Source organism: Eupeodes corollae, chromosome 3, assembly GCF_945859685.1.
Source record: "Eupeodes corollae chromosome 3, idEupCoro1.1, whole genome shotgun sequence".
NCBI lineage: Eukaryota > Metazoa > Arthropoda > Insecta > Diptera > Syrphidae > Eupeodes > Eupeodes corollae.
In genome coordinates, this window is record NC_079149.1 from 86,589,954 (window position 1) to 86,609,253 (window position 19,300).

A 19,300-nucleotide genomic window follows, 5' to 3' on the forward strand; every position below is an offset into this window, starting at 1 on the left:
AATCCACAAGTTTTCGTAGACCACAAGTTTTATATGCATCATTTCAAGCGCACTTTCTCACATTTAGTGTGCAGTTAGCTTGTAGACAAACCGAAATGTCAGTCTGGGATTCCGATCTTGGTAATGGAGTATTCTTGGTTTCAATTGAAGTTCTTGGCACGTGTGGAATGGGCTCACAACATGAACCAACAAGAACTACAAGCTCGCTTGGCTGCAGCTATCCTCTTATAGTACACTTCAAGTGGTCCAAAAAATTCACTAAGGGGAAGCTAATTATGTAGAAAATATACCATAGAATCAACAACAAACAAAACTGTTACAATAAAAATTAATTTTATTTAAAATATTTTCTTTTTCTTTCACAACAAATTCAATTCAAAATACTGAGCTTATGACTATTGCTTCTGTTGGCCAAATGTGCCTTCAGAATCGCCGTCCGATCAACTTATACGCGGGGTTGAGAACATTCTGAACGATTCCGTGCATATCCTTATGGCCGGAGCAGAAAAGGTCAATTCCTAGTTCCAGGTTCGTACCAAAATCACACTCATCCAGAGCGATCACTGAAGCTGTTATGATGGGCTCCAATTTCTCCATGACTATCTCTTTGACGACTCGCCTGGTTTCTCCAAAACACTGGGGATCTTCTTGATGTTGGCTTCGCTGTCCATCAAGGGGCGATAGCCCACTGAACTATGAGCAATGCTTTCTCGTCACGCCAATAGCCATAGTGAATTCCGGTTCTTCGCTTAACAAAGAGCGTTTGAAACTCTGGAGGATCATACAACAACCGCCAGTGCCGCAAATAGTCACCGGGGCTTTTATTCTCGACGTTGGAAAATGTTTCCACAATTGTTTCTGTTGCCACGCAGCTCCCCCAAAGTTTCCTTTTTTCATCTTCCATATTATGTAAATAAAGAACAAAAAGCAATAATTCTTTTTAAGCAAATTGTATAAATAATATTACTTACCAGGACCAATTTCAATATGAAAAATTTGTTTTGACAGCAGCCATCAGCTGTTTTGTTTACATTAATTTGAGCGCTGAATGTTTCGAAAGGTTTGTTTGTTTAGTTCAACTTTGAATTGCAACTAGTTCTCGAGAGGTTTTATATAAAACTTGTGGTTTACCACATTTTTGCGAAAACCGGGTATCGGGTTTGGTGTGAAAAGCCTATTAGTGCATTGGTAACACACTGTTCATTATAAGTTACCGTTTTCAGTGTCTTTCGAAACTACTAGCTGTCCAACCCGCTTTTAGTTGTTCACAGTGCTAATGCTGTTTTAAGTTTTTAGTTAAAATAAAACTTCTTAAAACATCTGTTTATCTTATGTGCTTCTACATACTGCCCTTCCAACCTCTTAACACATATGAAATCGCTGTTCGTCCAATTGATCTTACTAACTTAAGATGGCGCTACAGTCTGGGGCGGACCTGGACCTCAACCAACAAGCGTCTCCAGCTAGCTCGGTCCCTAGCTAGCTGTCTCCAGTTTCGCACGCCAAGTTGGTTGAGGTCCTCTCCCACCTGGGTGCGCCACCTGAGTCGCGGTCTTCCTCTACGGCGCCGTCCCTCGGGATTGGATTCGAAGACCTTCCGGGCTGGAGCGTTGATGTCCATCCGCTCTACATGACCTATCGATCTAAGCCGTTGGACTTTCATTCTGCTAACCGGTCAGTGTCGCTGTACAGCCCGTACAGTTCGTCGTTATATCATCTCCTCCATTCTCCATCTATGCGTACGGGACCAAAAATGACCCGAAGAATTTTTCTCTCGAAGCATCCTGAGACGCTCTCATCTTTCTTTGACAGGGTCCAGGCCTCAGCACTATAAATGAGAACCGGGATGATGAGTGTCTTATAGATGGTGATTTTACATGCTCGAGAGAGGACTTTACTTCTCAATTGCCTTCTAAGTCCAAAGAAGAAGCGATTTGCAAGAGTTATTCTTCGTTTGATTTCAGCGCTGGTGTCGTTGTCTGCATTAATAGCGGTGCCTAGGTAGACAAAGTCCTTAACTACCTCAAAGTTATAGCTGTCCATGGTGACGTTTTGTCCAAGACGTCGTCGTTCAGTGTCCTTTTTTGATGACAGCATATACTTGGTCTTGCCCTCATTGACCACTAAACCCATCTTCTTCGCTTCCGTTGCAATGCTCAAAAACGCTCCACTGACATCACGCTTTGATCTTCCAATTATGTCAATATCATCTGCGTATCCGAGTAATTGGATGGATCTTTGGAAGATTGTGCCTCTAGTGTTGACGGTTGAGTTTTGCACAATTCTTTCCAGAACGATGTTGAAGAAGTCGCATGACAGTGCATCGCCTTGTCTAAAACCTTTTTTGACATCAAATGCATCGGTAAGATCTTTTCCGACCTTGATAGAGCAGCGTGCATTCTCCATCGTCATTCTACACAAACGGATAAGTTTGACAGGGATGCCAAAACTAGACATTGCTCGGTAGAGCTCTTCCCTATAGATGCTGTCATACTCGGCTTTGAAATCGATAAAGAGATGGTGGTGGTATCGATTTGAAGCTCCTGGGTTTTTTCCAAGATCTGCCGTAGTGTGAATATTTGGTCGATAGTGGACTTTCCTGGTCTGAAGCCACACTGATAAGGACCAATCAGGTTGTTGACGAATGGCTTCAGACGTTCACATAATACGGCAGAGAGGATCTTATACGCAATGTTAAGGAGACTGATGCCTCTGTAGTTGGCGCAGTTTAGAGGGTCTCCTTTCTTATGTATCGGGCACACTATGCTGAGATTCCACTCATCGGGCATGCTTTCTTCCGACCAAATTTTGCAGATGAGTTGGTGCATGCTCCCTACCAAGTCATCGCCTGCTGCTTTGAATAGTTCGGCGGTGATGCCGTCAGCTCCAGCAGCTTTGTTTGACTTAAGTTTAGATATAGCTATCTTCACTTCGTCAAGGTCGGGTGGGCGGAATTGTTGATCTGCGTCGCCGAGGTTGAGTGGTTCTATCTCCCTTACAGCGGAATTCGGTTCGTCATCGCCGTTATATAATTTGGAGAAGTGATCTTTCCATATTCTCAGCATCGACTGTGGTTCTACTACGATGTTCCCTTGATCGTCTTTATAGGCTTCGGTTCGTGGCTGGTACCCTTGGGAGGTTTTTTTTTACCTTTTGGTAAAATTTACGAACCTCATTCCTGTTGTGACATCCCTCTATCTCCTCGATCGCGCGCTTCTCATGCTCTCTTTTTTCCGTCTAAGAAGCCGGTGTTCCTCTCTCCTCTTCTGCTCGTAGAGATCGCGAGCAGCTCTCGTCCTTTTGTGCAGCGCCGTTTTGTATGCCTCTTGTTTCGCTGCGTGAGCTTGCCGGCATTCGTCGTCAAACCAGGGTTTTCGCTGTGGTGGCCGTGTGAAACATAGCACTTCAGAGGCGGCATCTCTGATGGCTGCAAGGCAATGTTGCCACTGGTTTTCAATGCTTAATGCAGGAAGCATAGGACTCCTTAGGAGGTTATTAGAGACTCGATCGGAAAAGGACATGGCAGTCTCTTGCGATTGTAGCCGTCTAACGTCGAATCTTCTCACAGTACTTACTTGTTTTGGCTTGGATCGGGATATCCGTAGCCGTACCTTGGCTACAACGAGGTAGTGGTCCGAGTCAATGTTGGCCTCTCGGAATGTTCGGATATCCTGGATACTGGAGAAGTGTCGTGCGTCGATCGCAATGTGGTCAATCTGGTTGACGGTTAATTGATCAGGAGATTTCCATGTCCCCTTGTGGATATTAAGATGCGTGAACTGCGTACTAGCTACCAGAACGTCTCGCCCCGCAGCGAAATCGACCAGCCTGAATCCGTTGTCGGAGGTCGTGTCGTGCGGGCTGTATCTCCCGATTATGCCACCAAAGATGTCTTCTCTTCCTAGCTTGGCATTAAAATCTCCTAAGACAATTTTAATGTCATAGCCAGGGCACTGCTCATATGTCTTGTCCAAGAGCTCGAAGTATATGTTTTTGGTGTCTTCATCTTTCTCCTCTGTTGGGGCATGCGCGCATATTAAGCTTATGTTGGTGAATTTAGCCTAGATGCGGATTGTCGTGATGCGCTCGCTTACACTGTTGAAACTCAAGACTTTTTGCCTGAGCCTAGTTCCAACAACAAATCCACACCCAAATAGACGCTGTCTTTGTTCTCGGTAGCAGTCGCCGTAGTAGATATCGCAGTCTTTTAGTTTGCGTTTGCCCGGTTCATCCAATCGCACTTCTTGGATGGCTGTAATATCTGCCTTGCAGCAGTTTAGGGCTTCCGTCTGTTAAGGGACCTAACATCCCACGTGCATATCCGAAGTTCGTTGTCCTTATTTCGTTTGCGTGGGTTGTCAACAGTGAATCCGTCCGTATCCGAGGCTTGTTGGTGCTTCGAAACTTAAGGTATTTTTTACGTGGTCAGGAAGTCACCCCAACCCCGTTGATTCCATCTCGAGAATTCGTCCGCTGCCGGCTGGATAAGGAGAGGTGCCTTAGTGGAAACTCCTCTCCCCCCTCTCTCGTTTGCTGCCCCCAACAACTTTCCACTGGGGTTGGAACTCAATCTCCAGTTGAGGTACTAGGCACGCGATGTTCACCAATCGATCACTTATCAAAACAATCCGACCCCCATAATGAGATTTCAATATTCCACATCTTGAATGGACAATGTCAGACCGCGGAACAAATTACACTTCACTTGTAATCACTCCCCGGCAAAATAATTTCTTTTTGAATATCATTGAACTAATTCAAGCCTCATCCAAGCGGGTGGGGTTCGAAACAATTTGAACCGACAATTTGGCCTTGTATTCTCAACTGACCCAGATAACTCGTCAGTCACTCTCTGAGCCCAAATTCTCTCAGCTGTTTATAATTAAAACTAAGGGTGGATCCAGACTTTTAATCAGAGGGGTCACACATATAACATATAGATGAGTTTTTACTCACCACTTAAATAGATAAGATAAGAATGTTGACAAAATCAAAATAACATAATGTGCATCTTAACCTTACATTTACACATTTCAATGGCTAAAGTGAGCGCTTTGGTTATAGAATTATTTTAGAACACTGTTGTCCAGCAAGGTATGGACTAACTTTTTAATTTGGATGACTCCCTATATATGAAAGCATTCCTAGATTCCAAGAGTTTTCCAAAAATGCCATATTCAAGATCTAAAACTAGTTTTGTTGGTGCATTTCACGCAGAATGTTTTGAAACGTTGCTTTTTTTTAAAAATAACATTTTTTTTCTTTTTTCCATTTCGAAAGGTTTGTTTGTTTAGTTCAACTTTGAATTGCTACTAGTTTTGGAGAGGTTTTATATGAAACTTGTGGTTTACGAAAACTTGTGGCTTACTAAAAATTTATGGGAAAACTTTAGTTTTCGATGTAGGTTTTCGGCGAAAACCGATAATTTCGTGAAAACCGGGTTTTGAACTTGTGTGAAAAGCCTTTAACATAACATCACTCGTAAAATCCATTTTGATATTTACATATTGCACAAATGGTTAACAGATATGACATTTTGGAATATTATTTAATAAGAAAAATGTACCTATTGCAGAAGTTGCTAAGATTCCAGAAATTTCCATATACTTGAAATCTACTTAATACAACCCCTAAATTAACTCATTTTTAAACTATTTCCATTTTAAGGCTATTTTTTTTTAAATAATTTCAAAAAGGTCTTTATTTTTTTTTATATAAAATGTATGGTATTTATTGTCTTTAAGATCACAATTTATGCTTGATCATTATGAGTATGCATGCTCTCCCCCTCAGGTATCTTCAATTTCCACAAAAGCTTTAAGAACGTTAAAGAATTACTGCAATTTCTGAAAAAATAGAAATGTTTTAATTTAATATTTTTTTTTTTAAGTATAACAAAACAATTTTTAATGACAAACCAATTACAAGTAATACAATTATTATTCAATAGTTGATTTTTCCTTTTAATGATATTTTTTAAAACGCACACATGTTTTACTAAGGTGATATTATGGATTTTGATTCGTCTAATGTTTAAAAGGGGCTAAGATCGCAAGGACGTGATTAATGTAGCTCTACATTAAAAAAAAAATTGTAAAAATTGTAATTGTCAAAAAACTATTTTTAAGAAAAAGTAGTATTTTAGAGAAATAAAAAACGTTTTATGTACCAAATCAAATTGCTGCAAACTTAATAAATTAAAAAAAAAAAGCGATTGCAACTTTGGAATTATATTTAATTTATAAAATTATTAGAAGAACTCACTTTTTTGTTTCAAAATATAGCATTTAGTTGTGAGTGTCTCCTCTCTTTTAAAAAAAAATAGCTTGTTTTCAAATGATATCCTTTATAAAATTCCAACTTTAGACCAAGACTACCCTGCAAATGCAGAACTACATACATCACATTTGCGATTTTGATGTCCAATTTTACCAGAGTAATAATATACTTATTAAAAAACACAAAATCAAAGTTTTTGTAGGCTTAATTCTTTCCGATTTGCGTTTTTTAATAACCGTTTAGTCTTTGTGAAAAAGTGAAAGTACATTCTTATTTTCAATCAATCTAAATTTTGTTGTTCTAATTTTTCAAAATAAATAAACTTTTAATAAAGTTCAGATTTTGCTTCCAAAATTGAATTTTTATAATATTAAATTTAAATTTGCGCCGCAATTACAAATAATTTACATGTTTACTGAATACTATAAAATGTTCCCTTTTAGTAACTTTTCAGGTGATGAAAACATTTAAAACTAATTTAGTCTATATCCTGTTTAAAATGTTCTTAATTTTACCTTTAAATGTAAAGGTTACTTTTAACGAGAGTCGTCAACATTAAGAAGGCACACTTAAGCACACACATTAAGGTAATATAATTATTAAGTTCCGTTATTAGTTTTCAAAACGCTTGTTAAGGTATAATGTTAGGGGAAAAAAGTTGTAGGAGAAAGTACAAGGCAAGAATTTCCACTTTTCAGCAATCCTCTAACGAGGACGAGATCATCTGGCGTTAAAGACCAACCGCTCAACTGGCCAACACTTTGAAGTTCTGGGCAACGTTCCATTAATATCTGTAAAATAAAAAACAATATTAAACCATTAACATTCATAATAAATTAGTACCAAAAAAGTGTGGGTCCCCACTGAAAACTTGTGTTGATTTGTCTTGTTAAAAGTTATAACAAAATATTCATTACAATATTTTGTGTGAAATAAATTATTTTAAGTCAATATCTTTCTTTGTCCTCCTAATACTCGTACTTGAGTCGAAAACCATTTCTATTTAGTTTTTCCTTAATTTTGTATGTTTAAGTGTTTTGTAAAAAAAAGTTGTCCTTTGAATTTTTCTACAAAATTTTTTTGAAAGTTTTGATTTTCTAAGGCCATTAGCTTGCGTTAACAACAAAATTAAGCACTGAATGAAAAATGTTCAAGTCAATATCTTCATTCATTCACGAGATATTGACTTTAAACTACTTTTATCTTTCAAAAACTATTGTTGTTAACATCCAGTAAAATTTAAAAAAAAAAATCAAATTGATAGTTTTTGTACAAAAAATTAAAATCCTAAAAAAAAAATAGATTTTTGACTCAAATATCTTTTCAAAAATTTAAAATATTGGTTTCAAAATAATTTTATCTCATAAGAAATATTGTTTTCAACATTCGATAAAATTTTGAAAAAAATCGAATTGACAGTTTTTTTTTTTTAAATAAAACTCTAAAAACAAAGCAATACTAAAACTTGGCAAAATTTACTTTCGACTCAAATATCTTTTCAAAAATTAAAAATATTGGCTTCAAACTTATTCTATTCCACAGAAAATATTGTTTTCCACGTGCGGCGGAGAATTAGCGGAGGCCCTAGACCGCTATAAAGCAGATATCACCGCCATCCAGGAAATGCGATGGGATGGGCCGGGCAAAAAGAGGATGAAAAACTGCGATATTTACTATGGTGACTGCTACCACGAAAAATAACAGCGCTTATTTGGATGCGGCTTCGTCATTGGAGCCAGACTTAGTCAAGAAGTCTTGAGCTATAGGTGCATCAATGAGCGCCTCATGACCATACGCATCAAATTTGGCAACATTAGCATTTAACTATTAATGCCAAGCTAGGAAGGGAAGACATCTTTCGTGGAATAATCGGTAAGAACAGCCTGCACGACAACACTTCCGACAATGGATTCAGGGTCATAGATTTTGCTGCGGGGCAAAACGTCATGGTAGCCAGTACGCGTTTTCCACACCTCAACATCCACAAAGGAACTTGGACTTCTCCAAATCAATCTACCGTCAACCACATTGACCATATTGCGATTGGCACAAGACACGCTTTCAGCATCATTGATTTCCGAACTTTCCGAGGAGCTAACATAGACTCGGACCACTACCTCGTTGTAGCCAAGGTAGCACTTCGGATTTCCAGACCCAAGGCAAAACAGAGAGTAGCTGGGAGAAGGTACAACGTCGAACGGCTACAATCGCCAGAGATCGCCAAATCCTTTTCCGACTGAGTTACAAGTAACCTCTCTCGAAGTTTTCTGCCGCCAACACAATGTATCGAAAACCAGTGGCAACAGTGCCAAGATGCAATCAGAGAAGCCGCCTCTGATGTGCTGGGTTTCAAACAGCCACCAACAAGGAACCCCTGGTTTGATGAGGAATGTCGGCAGGCAAATGCAGCCAAACAACAGGCACGCAAAGCGGCGCTGCATAACAGGACGAGAGCTGCTCGTGAGCTCTATGAGGAAAAGAGGCGAGAGGAACGCCGACTTCTCAGAAGGAAAAAGAGAGGGCATGAGAAGCGTGCGGTCGAAGATGTTGAGAGGTATAAAAGCAGGAATGAGGTTCGAAAGTTTTATGAACAGGTGAAACGAAATTCACAGGTACATAAACCTAGAACCGAAGGCTGCAAAGACGAAAGCGGAAACATCATAGTGGAACCGCAGTCAATGCTGAGGATATGGAAGGACCACTTCTGCAGACTGTATAACGGCGACGAAGAACTGAATCCCGCTGTCAGGCAGGATGATCCATTCAACATAGCATCGAAAGCCAACAATCCCGTCCTCCCGACTTAGACGAAGTAAAGATTACCATATCTAAGTTAAAGTCTAATAAAGCCGCAGGAGCGGATGGCTTGAATGACAAGGTCCTTAAAGCAGCTGGAGATAAGTTGGTTAGGAGCATGCACCAACTTATCTGTAAGATATGGTCGGAGGGAAGCATGCCCGATGAATGGAACCTCAGTATTGTTTGCCCGATCCTGAAAAAAGGAGACCCTCTAAACTGCACCAACTATAGATGAATCAGTCTACTTAATATCGCCGATAAAATCTTCTCTGCCGTAATATGTGAACATCTAAAGCCCATCGTCAACAACCTGATAGGTCATTATCAGTGTGGTTTTAGACCAGGAGAGGACATTACGGCAGATCCTGGAAAAAACCAAAGAACGCCAAATCGACACCCACTAAGTTTTCATCGATTTCAAGGCCGCATATGACAGCATCTATAGGGACGAGCTATATTGAGCCATGTCTAGTTTTGGCATCCCCACCAAACTAGTCCGTTTGTGCAGGATGACCATGGAGAATTCACGCTGCTCCATAAAGGTTGGAAACAACTTAACAGAACCTTTTGATGTCAAAAAAGGCTTTAGACAAGGTGATGCGCTGTCATGCGGTTTTTTTAACATCGTGCTTGAAAGAATAGTGCAGAGCTCACACGTCAACACTAGAGGCACTATCTTTCAAAAGTCTGTCCAATTACTGGCATATGCTGATGACATTGACATAATCGGAAGAACTCAGCGTGATGTCAATAAAGCTTTTGTGAGTATTGAGGCAGAGGCGGAAAAAATGGGTTTAACGGTTAATGAGGGCAAAACAAAGTACATGCTGTCGTCTAGAAAGGACATACAACACCGACGTCTTGGTCAAAACGTCACCATCTACAGACGTAACTTTGCGGTAGTCAAGGACTTTGTCTACCTAGGCTCCGCTGTAAACGCAGAAAACAACACCAGCACTGAGATCAAACGCAGAATAACTTTTGCTAACCGCTGTTTCTTTAGACTAAGAAAGCAATTGAGTGGTAAAGTCCTCTCTCGAGGGACCAAAGTGTTGCTATATAAGACCCTTATCATCCCCGTTCTGCTATACGGTGCAGAAGCATGGACCATGACAAAAGCGGATGAAAGCACCTTGGGTCGCTTCGAGAGAAAAGTTCTTCGTGTGATCTACGGTCCGGTATGCATCGAAGAAGAGTGGAGGAGAAGATGGAACGACGAGCTGTACAGGGTAAAAGTCCAACGACTAAGATGGCTGGGTCACGTAAAGCGCATGGAAACCAATGCTCCGGCCCGGAAAGTCTTCGAATCCACACCCACAGGACAGCGCAGTAGAGGAAAACCGCGGATCAAGTGGCGTGAACAAGTGGAAGGTGACTTCACCCAACTTATAGCGCGAAACTGGAGACACCTAGCTAGGGACCGAGCTAGATGGAGAAGTTTGTTGGGTGAGGCCCTAGTTCACATAGGACTGTAGCGCCACCTTAAGTAAGTAAGTAAGTATGTACACAAAATTTGGTCTTAAAAATATTTGTGTGCGTATTGAAATTTCGTTAAACAATGTTAACCGGTTTTACGATATCGCATTTTGAAAAAAAAATCAATATTTGGTTGATTAATTCTTGAGAAAACGAACAAACAAAATAAATGCACAAAGGAGAGTACCCTTCTGGAGCAATACAAAAATATTTTGTTTGTATTGAAAGAAACCAGGAGAAAATTTGAATTTTGGATTTGTGCCCAAAAATTGCGTATATGGACAACTATAATTGTTGTTCTCAAAAAGTGAAGAAAAAGCCTAACGCAAACCTGCTTAAAACCTTGATATCAAAGCTTGGGATGTAGGGGCGAGGACTAAATTTCGCAAGTAAAAACATAACACTTTGCGTATGTATGTTTGTTATTTTTGTAATGTTGCTCAAAATGTTTTGAAAAAAAGAGGCTGGGATGCGACCCACACTGATAAATTCCCATCCCATCTGTCGATTTGTCTTGCTTAAAAGTTTGTATGTTTTCGTGTTGGGTTTAAAAGTTGTCAGTATAATAACCACCAATATTTTTTTAAAAAAAGATAAAGTTTAGTTTGAAAATCTAGTTTTGTTAAATAGATTGTTATTCGAAAACCAATTTTTACTAAGTTTAGTAGCATTTCTTAATTGTTTACAAATTCAAGAATGAATAACCGAACATCAATTTATACCAAATTTGCGTACTATTTTTTGAAGATTTTATTTTTTTAATGAAAAAACGGATTGTTGGATTTTTATAAAAAAAATACTGAACATCGAAAACAATATTTTAAATGAAAAAGAAAAGGGTTTAAACACAATATTTTAAATTTTTAAAAAGCTATTTGAGTCTAGAGTAAATACTGACCAAGTTTTAGTATAGGGTTTTTATTTTTTGTAAAAAAAAACTGTCAATTAGATTTTTCTTAATAAAAAATATTTTTTAAAAGATAAAAGTAGTTTAAAGCCAATATTATAAAGTTTTGAAAGGATATTTGAGTCGAAAATCAATTTTTAAAAATTTGTATACATTTTTTGTTAGGTTTTTATTTTTTGTAAACAAATCATTTTCTGTTCGTAAAATTTGCGATTTATAAAAAAAACCATTAATTGGATTTTTTTTCAAAAAATATATTTGTTTGGTATCACGTTACTATTTATCATATTAAATTTAATTCAAGTCTCAAGGGTTTTTGGTTCGTAAGATATTCAGTATTAATAAAAACGTTCACATTTTTTTTTAACTGCTATGGTAAAAAAAAACACCCACGCAATTTTCTTGAGAGCCCGTTCTGTATCTTTCGGACGTATTATTTGTACTCGTATAATAACATTTATTTAAAGTCGATACCTCTTCTGGTTCTTGAGCTATGGACGACGAAAATAACGTTGCGAACTTACGTACACACGCACACACACATATCTTTCTAATAATCTTTATTTTCGACTCTAGGGACCTTGAAACGTCGAGAAATGTCAAAATTTTCAATTTCACAAATCGGACCCATTATAATAACTTCCTATGGGAAGTTAATAATCTGTTTTGAAAATTCTATATTTCAAAAGGCTGTGAATAATTAAAGACGAAAAATCGTGTTCAAAGCGTAAAAAAGCGCACCTTTTTACATTATCAAAGTTGTAATATGACATAACGGATTTTTAATAGAGTTTTATTTACTATACAGTATTAAATAAAAAAATTATGTGGCGCAAACAGTCCGTTGAGAACTAGGGCCTAGTGACTTACAACTCTCAACCATTCCTGTGTGCGAGTAATGTTGTCAGGAATGGAGGGGACCTACAGTTTATATGCCGAATCCAAACGGCTAATTTGAGAAAGTACTTTTTCATGACATGAGTTACTCTTGGAGAATTTGTCAATTCCTCGCAAGAGGCAGTACCCGTGAAAAGACTTTAGATGGCATAGGCAGGGATCGAACCCAAGACCTCTGGCATGCCAGTCCAACGCACTAACCATCATGCCACGGGTACTACTATTTATGTGCGTCAAAAATAATAAGATGAAATTGAGACTAACCAGTCTCTTTCTTTTTATCTAGAGATGAGACGTCAAAATGAGCCACATTAAATGAGTTCAATGAGCAGCAGCAACATAAGGGACTTGAAAATAAGGCACGTTTCTTGCTTCTGATTGGTCAACTGCCAAAAAATTGCCTCCAATTAAGCCAACATTATTGGAGAGTTAACTGGAAAGTGAGTCAAGAAAAATCTCCCTAACTATCAAGTTCTTTCCACATATGTCAAAATGACACCTCATTATAATTTGTCATTCAACTGAAAGCTGAACTTTATTACTTTTTTAATAATTTGCAGTAAGCTTTATATATTAACATATATTTAAACACAGTGTGAGCTTTACGAAAATAGGGAAGTATTTAAGAAGAGATACGGTGCATATTGGTGTTAAAGTTCTGAACATTAAAATGAAAGGGAAGTGCGATTTAAGTAAAAATCTTTATACTTGACAGTACGTCCGAAATTGAGCTGAAAGGTAGACTGATGAGAATTGCTGAAAGTGCAATTATTATGGCTGAATTTTTGCAGTACCCGTAGCGTGATGGTTAGTGCGTTGGATTGTTGGACGCGCCTTAAAGTCCTAGCTGTGAATGTAAATTCACTGATTAGGATTGAACGAAGAGCCAATATGTTCCAATTGTTGACAGACTACAGTCCCGATGTGTTTATGGCTAGCGAAACTAAGCTAAACCACAAACACAAATTGACTAATAAAAATTACAATATCGTAAGAAGAGACCGGCCCGACTCCACTCAAGGGGGTGGTGTCGCTCTCTTTATACGAAAAGGCATTAATTATAAAGTCATATACAACAATGAATTGCGAAAGCTCAAGACGCTAGAAGTTTGCGTTGTATGCATCTCTCTCACTCAAGGGAAGCGGATGTATATGATTGCGGCTTATGCGGCTGGAGCTCCGCAGGTTACTTACTTTGCTTCAGAACTCGAGATTCTTTTTAGGGAACTTAAACTGAGCTTGGAAGAAAACTATTTCATCTTGGCCGGTGATTTGAACGCAAAACATGAAGATTGGGGAAATCAACATAGTAATCCCAGAGGTAATCGTCTTTTTAATTTGATGAATCTTTACAGCGTTGAATATGGCGTCGACCTGCTGGCTACCGAAAAGCCATCGTATCCAAGAAGCGGCTCCTTTCTGGATCTTTTGCTGTACGACACTAGACTGACAGTAACAGACAAAGTGGGTAATCACCCTCGAAACTGCTTACAGACAGTCGAGTACGACAGTGATCACTGCGGACTGGCTGCTGTATTGCAGATTCCGAACGAACGCGTGGAGTTGGAGGAATACGTTGCAACGCACTCTTACAATTACAGTAAGATGCGTTGGCCTCGTTTCACCAACGCTTTAGCGAGAGAACTTCGTTCGAGTGACATAGCCCCACCAAACAACAGAAACCTGACAAATACAGAAATTGACAAACATTTACAACAGATGGACGAAACAATAAAACGAACGATGGAACGGACAATCCCAAAGTACAGAGAACGGGACCTAATGGACGCTTACAGAAACGCGACAATTGACGCACTACGTAGGCACAAGAGTGGCTTACTGACAAGACTCAAAAACTTGCACAGACGACTTACAGACCCACGCGACTTGGAGGTTAGGACACTGAAATCGTCAATAAAAAATGTCAATCTGTTGATTAAGGAGAACTACAGGCTATCAATTAACAACTACTGGGACCGCAAGATCCGGTCAGTTAATTCGAGCGACCCTAGTATGTTCCCTAAAATCAACAAGATATTCAGAAAAAAGAACGACAATGACCTTCCGAGTCTGAAACTCCAAAGAACCGAAGAAAACAGAGACGTACTCATGACAGCGCAAATAGATCCAGAGGAAGCCATCTTTGACGATGACTTTTACATAATTGAAGATCCGAAGGAAAAAGTGGAGGCGGTGGGAGCTGCCTTCCAGCAAGTATACAAGGTGAAGCATTCGCCCCAACCACGACCTGGAAAACAGAGCCCTACTTAATCACTTTTACCTTCGAAATGATATGACACAATGGCGATCTGAGAACCGTGGTTTCATGCGGTTCAATGACGATTCCTTGGCAAATGCCATAATCGCCGAGCAAACGGAAGAAAGTCCCTTGTTAGTGACGAAGGTTGAGCTTCAGCTCATCTTTAATTCAATAAAAAATAAAAAATCAGCAGGTGTCGACGGTATATCCAACGTTGTACTAAGACATTTACCGACGGAAGCAATTGACATTTACACCACACTCTTCAACAATGCACTGAATAATGCATATTATCCAGTGCATTGGAAGACTGCTGTGGTTCATCCTCTCCCGAAAAAGGGAAAGGACAACTCCAACCCGTCAAATCTTCGGTCGATAAGTCTTCTTCCGAGCATCAGCAAAGTTTTCGAAAAAATCATTAATAGGGCTCTGACTAAGTGGGCTGCGGACAACAAAATAATTCCGGATAAACAGTTCGGGTTCAAGGCGGGTCATGACACAATTCATGCTGCGTATCCAATGGAATAAATCAAAACAACAATGCACAGGTGCTGTTCTTTTGACACCGTATGATTAGAGGGTCTTTACCTAAAACTGAGGAGGCTTGGCATAAGCAAGCCATTGTTGTATATACCTTATGATATGCTTAACGGTAGAAAGTTTGTTATCAAAAGTGGCAATGTAACTTCTACCACAACATTCTCAATTAAAAATGGTCTTCAACAGTGAGCGGTGAATTCGCCGATTCTCTTCAGCATTTACACCAGCGATCTGATAGGTAGTCTTACAAAGGCAATTGCGTACGCCGACGATCTAATTGCGTACAGAACGGCCCAAAAGGTTGAGGTTATTAGAATTCTCTTGCAGCGTGATTTCTACAAGATTCAGCGATATTGCTCTGACCAGGGCCAGAGGAGCCTTCGCTCTGACGAAACGACTGTTTTTTAGCAGTCGGCTTGACCCCAGAGTGAAGGTAATTTGCTACATGGCCCTCATACGTCCGATGATCGTTTATGGTTGTCCTGTGTGGTTCAACGTTGCCCCTTCCCAGATGGAGAAGTTTCGGGTGTTCGAGCGGCAGTGTTTACGGCGCTGTACCGGCTTATATCGAACAGCCGAGTCTTCTTATGTGCATTATTTTTCCAACGAGGTCCTATACAACGGGGCTCGAATCAACAGAATTGACAATTTCGTGATAAAGCTCGTTCGAGGTCACATTGCAAGAGCTATGTCTTCGACCAACAATTTAATTTTCGGGGCGTTCTATCCGAACGACGAGTATTTTGAAAGTGCACGCTTGAGCGGGTTCATTCCACCAGAGGCATTCCTCTTTTTAGACAAATGCGGTCTGATACAGGATAGGTTGGCAATTCCGTTAATCTACCACGTCAGACGAAGAACCGTGGATAGGCGACTCCTGTACAATCGGGACGTCATGGCACAAGGTGGAGCAGAGCTCCTTCGGTTCAGTAGGGCTGTGTCCTGATAGGGTGAAGCAGGAGAACCAGTTTTGGTGGCTTCAATCGGCACTTGATAGTGGGTAGTCGGGATGGGTTTTAAGCCTTGGCCGGCTTACATACTTGTTTTATGTTTAGGGTTTAGTTTTAAGTAGAATAGGCATGGTGGCACGAAAAAAAAAATTAAAAAAAAGAATAAAAAAAAATAAAAAAAAAAAAACATTAAAAAACATTAAAAAAAAAAAAAAAAAAAAAAAAAAGACAACGAAATATGAAAAACAAAAATGTTAGATAGTTAGATTTGCTGCTGTGGTTGTTCTAGTTTTAAGTAGTTTATAGGTAGAATAGGTAGTTTAAGTTAGTTTTTAAGTTTTATTTAAGGACCTTATTTTAAGTAGTTTGTAAGTAAAAATAAATAAAAAAAAGGTTATTGATATTAGTTTTTTCAAAATTTTCTAATAAAAACAAAACAAATAAAATTTAATTTGAAGTAAAAGAGATCTTAAGGCCGAAAGGCATTAGTAATTAGTGTTATAGTTTAGCTTAGAGTGTCCGTATGGGACCATTAAGTTAGTTGTAAGTTATGGATAATTAGGATAGTTTTATGAATTTTTGTCTAGCTTTAAGATAGGTTTAAGATTGAATAAATAAAAATGAATTTGGAAAAAAAAAAAAAAAAAAAGTGCGTTGGATTGTCATGCAAAGGGTCTTGGGTTCAATACCAACCTGTGCCACCTAACTTTTTTCATGGGTACTGCCTCCAAGAGTAATTCTTGTCATAAAAAAGTGCTTTCTCAAATTAGCCGTTCGGATTCGGCATATAAACTGTAGGTTCTTAAATCTCTGACAACATTACTCGTAAACAGGAATGGTTGAGAGCTTAAGTCACTAGGCCATGGTTGTTCATGGACTGTTGCGCCACCTAATTTATTTATTTTTTACCTATCATTTTTAAATCCCTTTTTTGAATTCTATCCAAAAGATTTAAACTTGTTTAAGGGGCACCTGCATCACCCAAAAACTGCCTCTATCAACGCTACCTCTTTAAATAACAACATTTCAAAGAACAATACACAAAGTACTCATTTTCACTAACCTCAATCGATGTTATTGTTAAATTTGGCGCCAAGGTAAACCAAACGTCTTCTAGTTCCACAAAATCATTTTCTACAAAAATGCTAAAAAATTTCAAAATATTTAAGTTGAATTTTAATCACACCAAAATGATTATCTTTTCATCACAAACACACCTCGTAATGTCTTCGTCCGTAAATGAAACGGTATCCACAGCCAGTCTTTTTAAACTCGTCGAATTGCAAATAAAGTTCTTCAACGAACTGCTATTCATAGGACTGCTTAACATCTCTAAACCTTCTAACTTTTCAAATTTTCGACTACAACTATAAGACATCATATCCATCATATAACAATCTAGATCGATAAGCATCGGACATATCCGCGTCAATTTTCCAATATCCAGATTACCATCTCCCTTGATCATTGTTAAATGGCTTAAATTGCGTCCGATTATGTCTAAGGAAGTCATCAACTCCTTGCATTGGAATTTGTATACCTTGATTTTCCGAAGAAATGTGTTCTTCAGTATATGCAGTATTCCTTTATTTGGTGTATCTAGATACAGCGATTCCAGTTTAGGGCAGGTTTTCACGATCACGCGTAGTGTCTCAGCATCCGTTCCAGTATCGTGCAAGTATTTGAGTTTACACTTAAAATCTTCGTCGATGTTATCGTATATAAATTTAAGTGCAGGGCCAACATAGGAATACGTTGCTAATGTTTGTATATTTGGACAATGTTCCAAAATCATAGCAATATCAGAGTAGCAAATGTTTTCCTCGCCCGGCATTCCAACGTCAACTACAGTCAGTTGATGGCCCGAAACTCCTTTACAGAGATATTCAACCCCAATTTCTGTGATGTCTGTCTCACCGGAAATGTCTATCAACTGAAGATTAGAACAAGTCTGACCAATCACTTCCAATAGTTCATCATTCGCAATGTATGGAATATATAGTTTAGTTAAATATGGACATTTCTTCATGATCTCGAACATATAGTGCATATGCTCCTCCTTGACCCATATGCCTTTCAGGTTCAAAGTACGTAGCCCCGTTCCTTGAGCAGCAATTACTTGTAAAATTTTCTCATAGTACGAAAATGGAAACACCTCAGTCACTAAAAATTGAACACCACAATTGAGAAGCATTTGTAAGCAAGTAAATCTCATTGACGCTTCAAGATAATCAGATCCAAGGATTACTCTCAAGAGATCCTGATAAATATTGCTGGTGGCACCGGCCAACTCTAGATATGAATTTATTTCAACCATTGTAATGCTAATGTCACGATCGAGGTCAACATGCATAGAGTAACCAATTGTTGATACTAAAACATTTGCCAATTCGGCCAACGAACTATCACTGAGCGAACGAATCGCGCATTTTTTAGCCATTATGTGCCTTCGCCTTGTATCGAAAGCTTTAGTTTGTTTCTATTTTTGTTTGTTTTTTAAAAAATACAACAATCCAAACATAAACACTGAAAACATCAGAAAACCTAATGGACACACAAATCACTTTCGCATTTCAACACACCTCAATCCTCTGCTTTAGCGTTACATCATTTTTATTCAGTTTATTCTCATTTCAAAAAACGGCTACAAATATTTATCATTTAAAAATTTTACTGTTCAAAAATGCACTTCTTGCAAATATAATATTTTTATTTTGAATTTTCGATATGATTTATTGGCATTAGAGACTCTAAAGAAAAATATTCGATTTTTAATTTATAGCACTACACGAAACTATAAAAAAAAAAACATGTCTGCTTAAATCCGATCGCGGAGAAGAACTGTCGGGGGTTTTTAAAAATTGGTGTTTCGATTTTGGGTCTATTTTTATAAAACAAAAGTTCTCAAAGCTTTTAACTTTTGGTTCAATGTTTGCTTTGTTTAAAAACACAAAGTTCTTTTAATATTGTTTTAGATTTATGTTGGATTTATAAACAATTAAATAAGTAGAACAAAACTATATTTTCAAAATTAACTACTTTGATATTTTTTTCGAAAAAACTGAACCAAAATGCCTCGAGTTTATTTAAATAGAATATGTCTGTCTAAAAAACAACCTATACAATAATTTACTAGTTAGCAATTTGCTAAATTTTTAGCAATTTAATAAGGGACACAAAATGTAAACCTTT

The 19,300-nt window shown here is 38.3% G+C and overlaps 1 protein-coding gene across 2 annotated transcripts; it reads right to left on the minus strand.

The window, feature by feature from the left end:
- Nucleotides 1–5,683: 5,683 nt before the first annotated feature.
- LOC129952261 (uncharacterized) lies at nt 5,684–18,978 on the minus strand. 2 transcript variants are annotated; one of them, XR_008782287.1, is made up of 4 exons: nt 17,326–18,976; nt 17,172–17,253; nt 6,795–7,070; nt 5,684–5,846 (listed from the first exon to the last, which is right to left on the minus strand). XR_008782287.1 is itself a non-coding variant. In XM_056064766.1 (4 exons), exons 1-4 carry the CDS (start codon nt 18,546–18,548, stop codon nt 5,835–5,837), a joined length of 1,434 nt encoding a protein of 477 aa, XP_055920741.1. In that variant the 5' UTR covers nt 18,549–18,978; the 3' UTR covers nt 5,684–5,834. The 2 variants fall into 2 exon arrangements, 1 of the variants encoding a protein (XP_055920741.1); XM_056064766.1 differs by having other exon boundaries at nt 6,954–7,070; nt 17,326–18,978.
- Between the last annotated feature and the right edge of the window lie 322 nt (nt 18,979–19,300).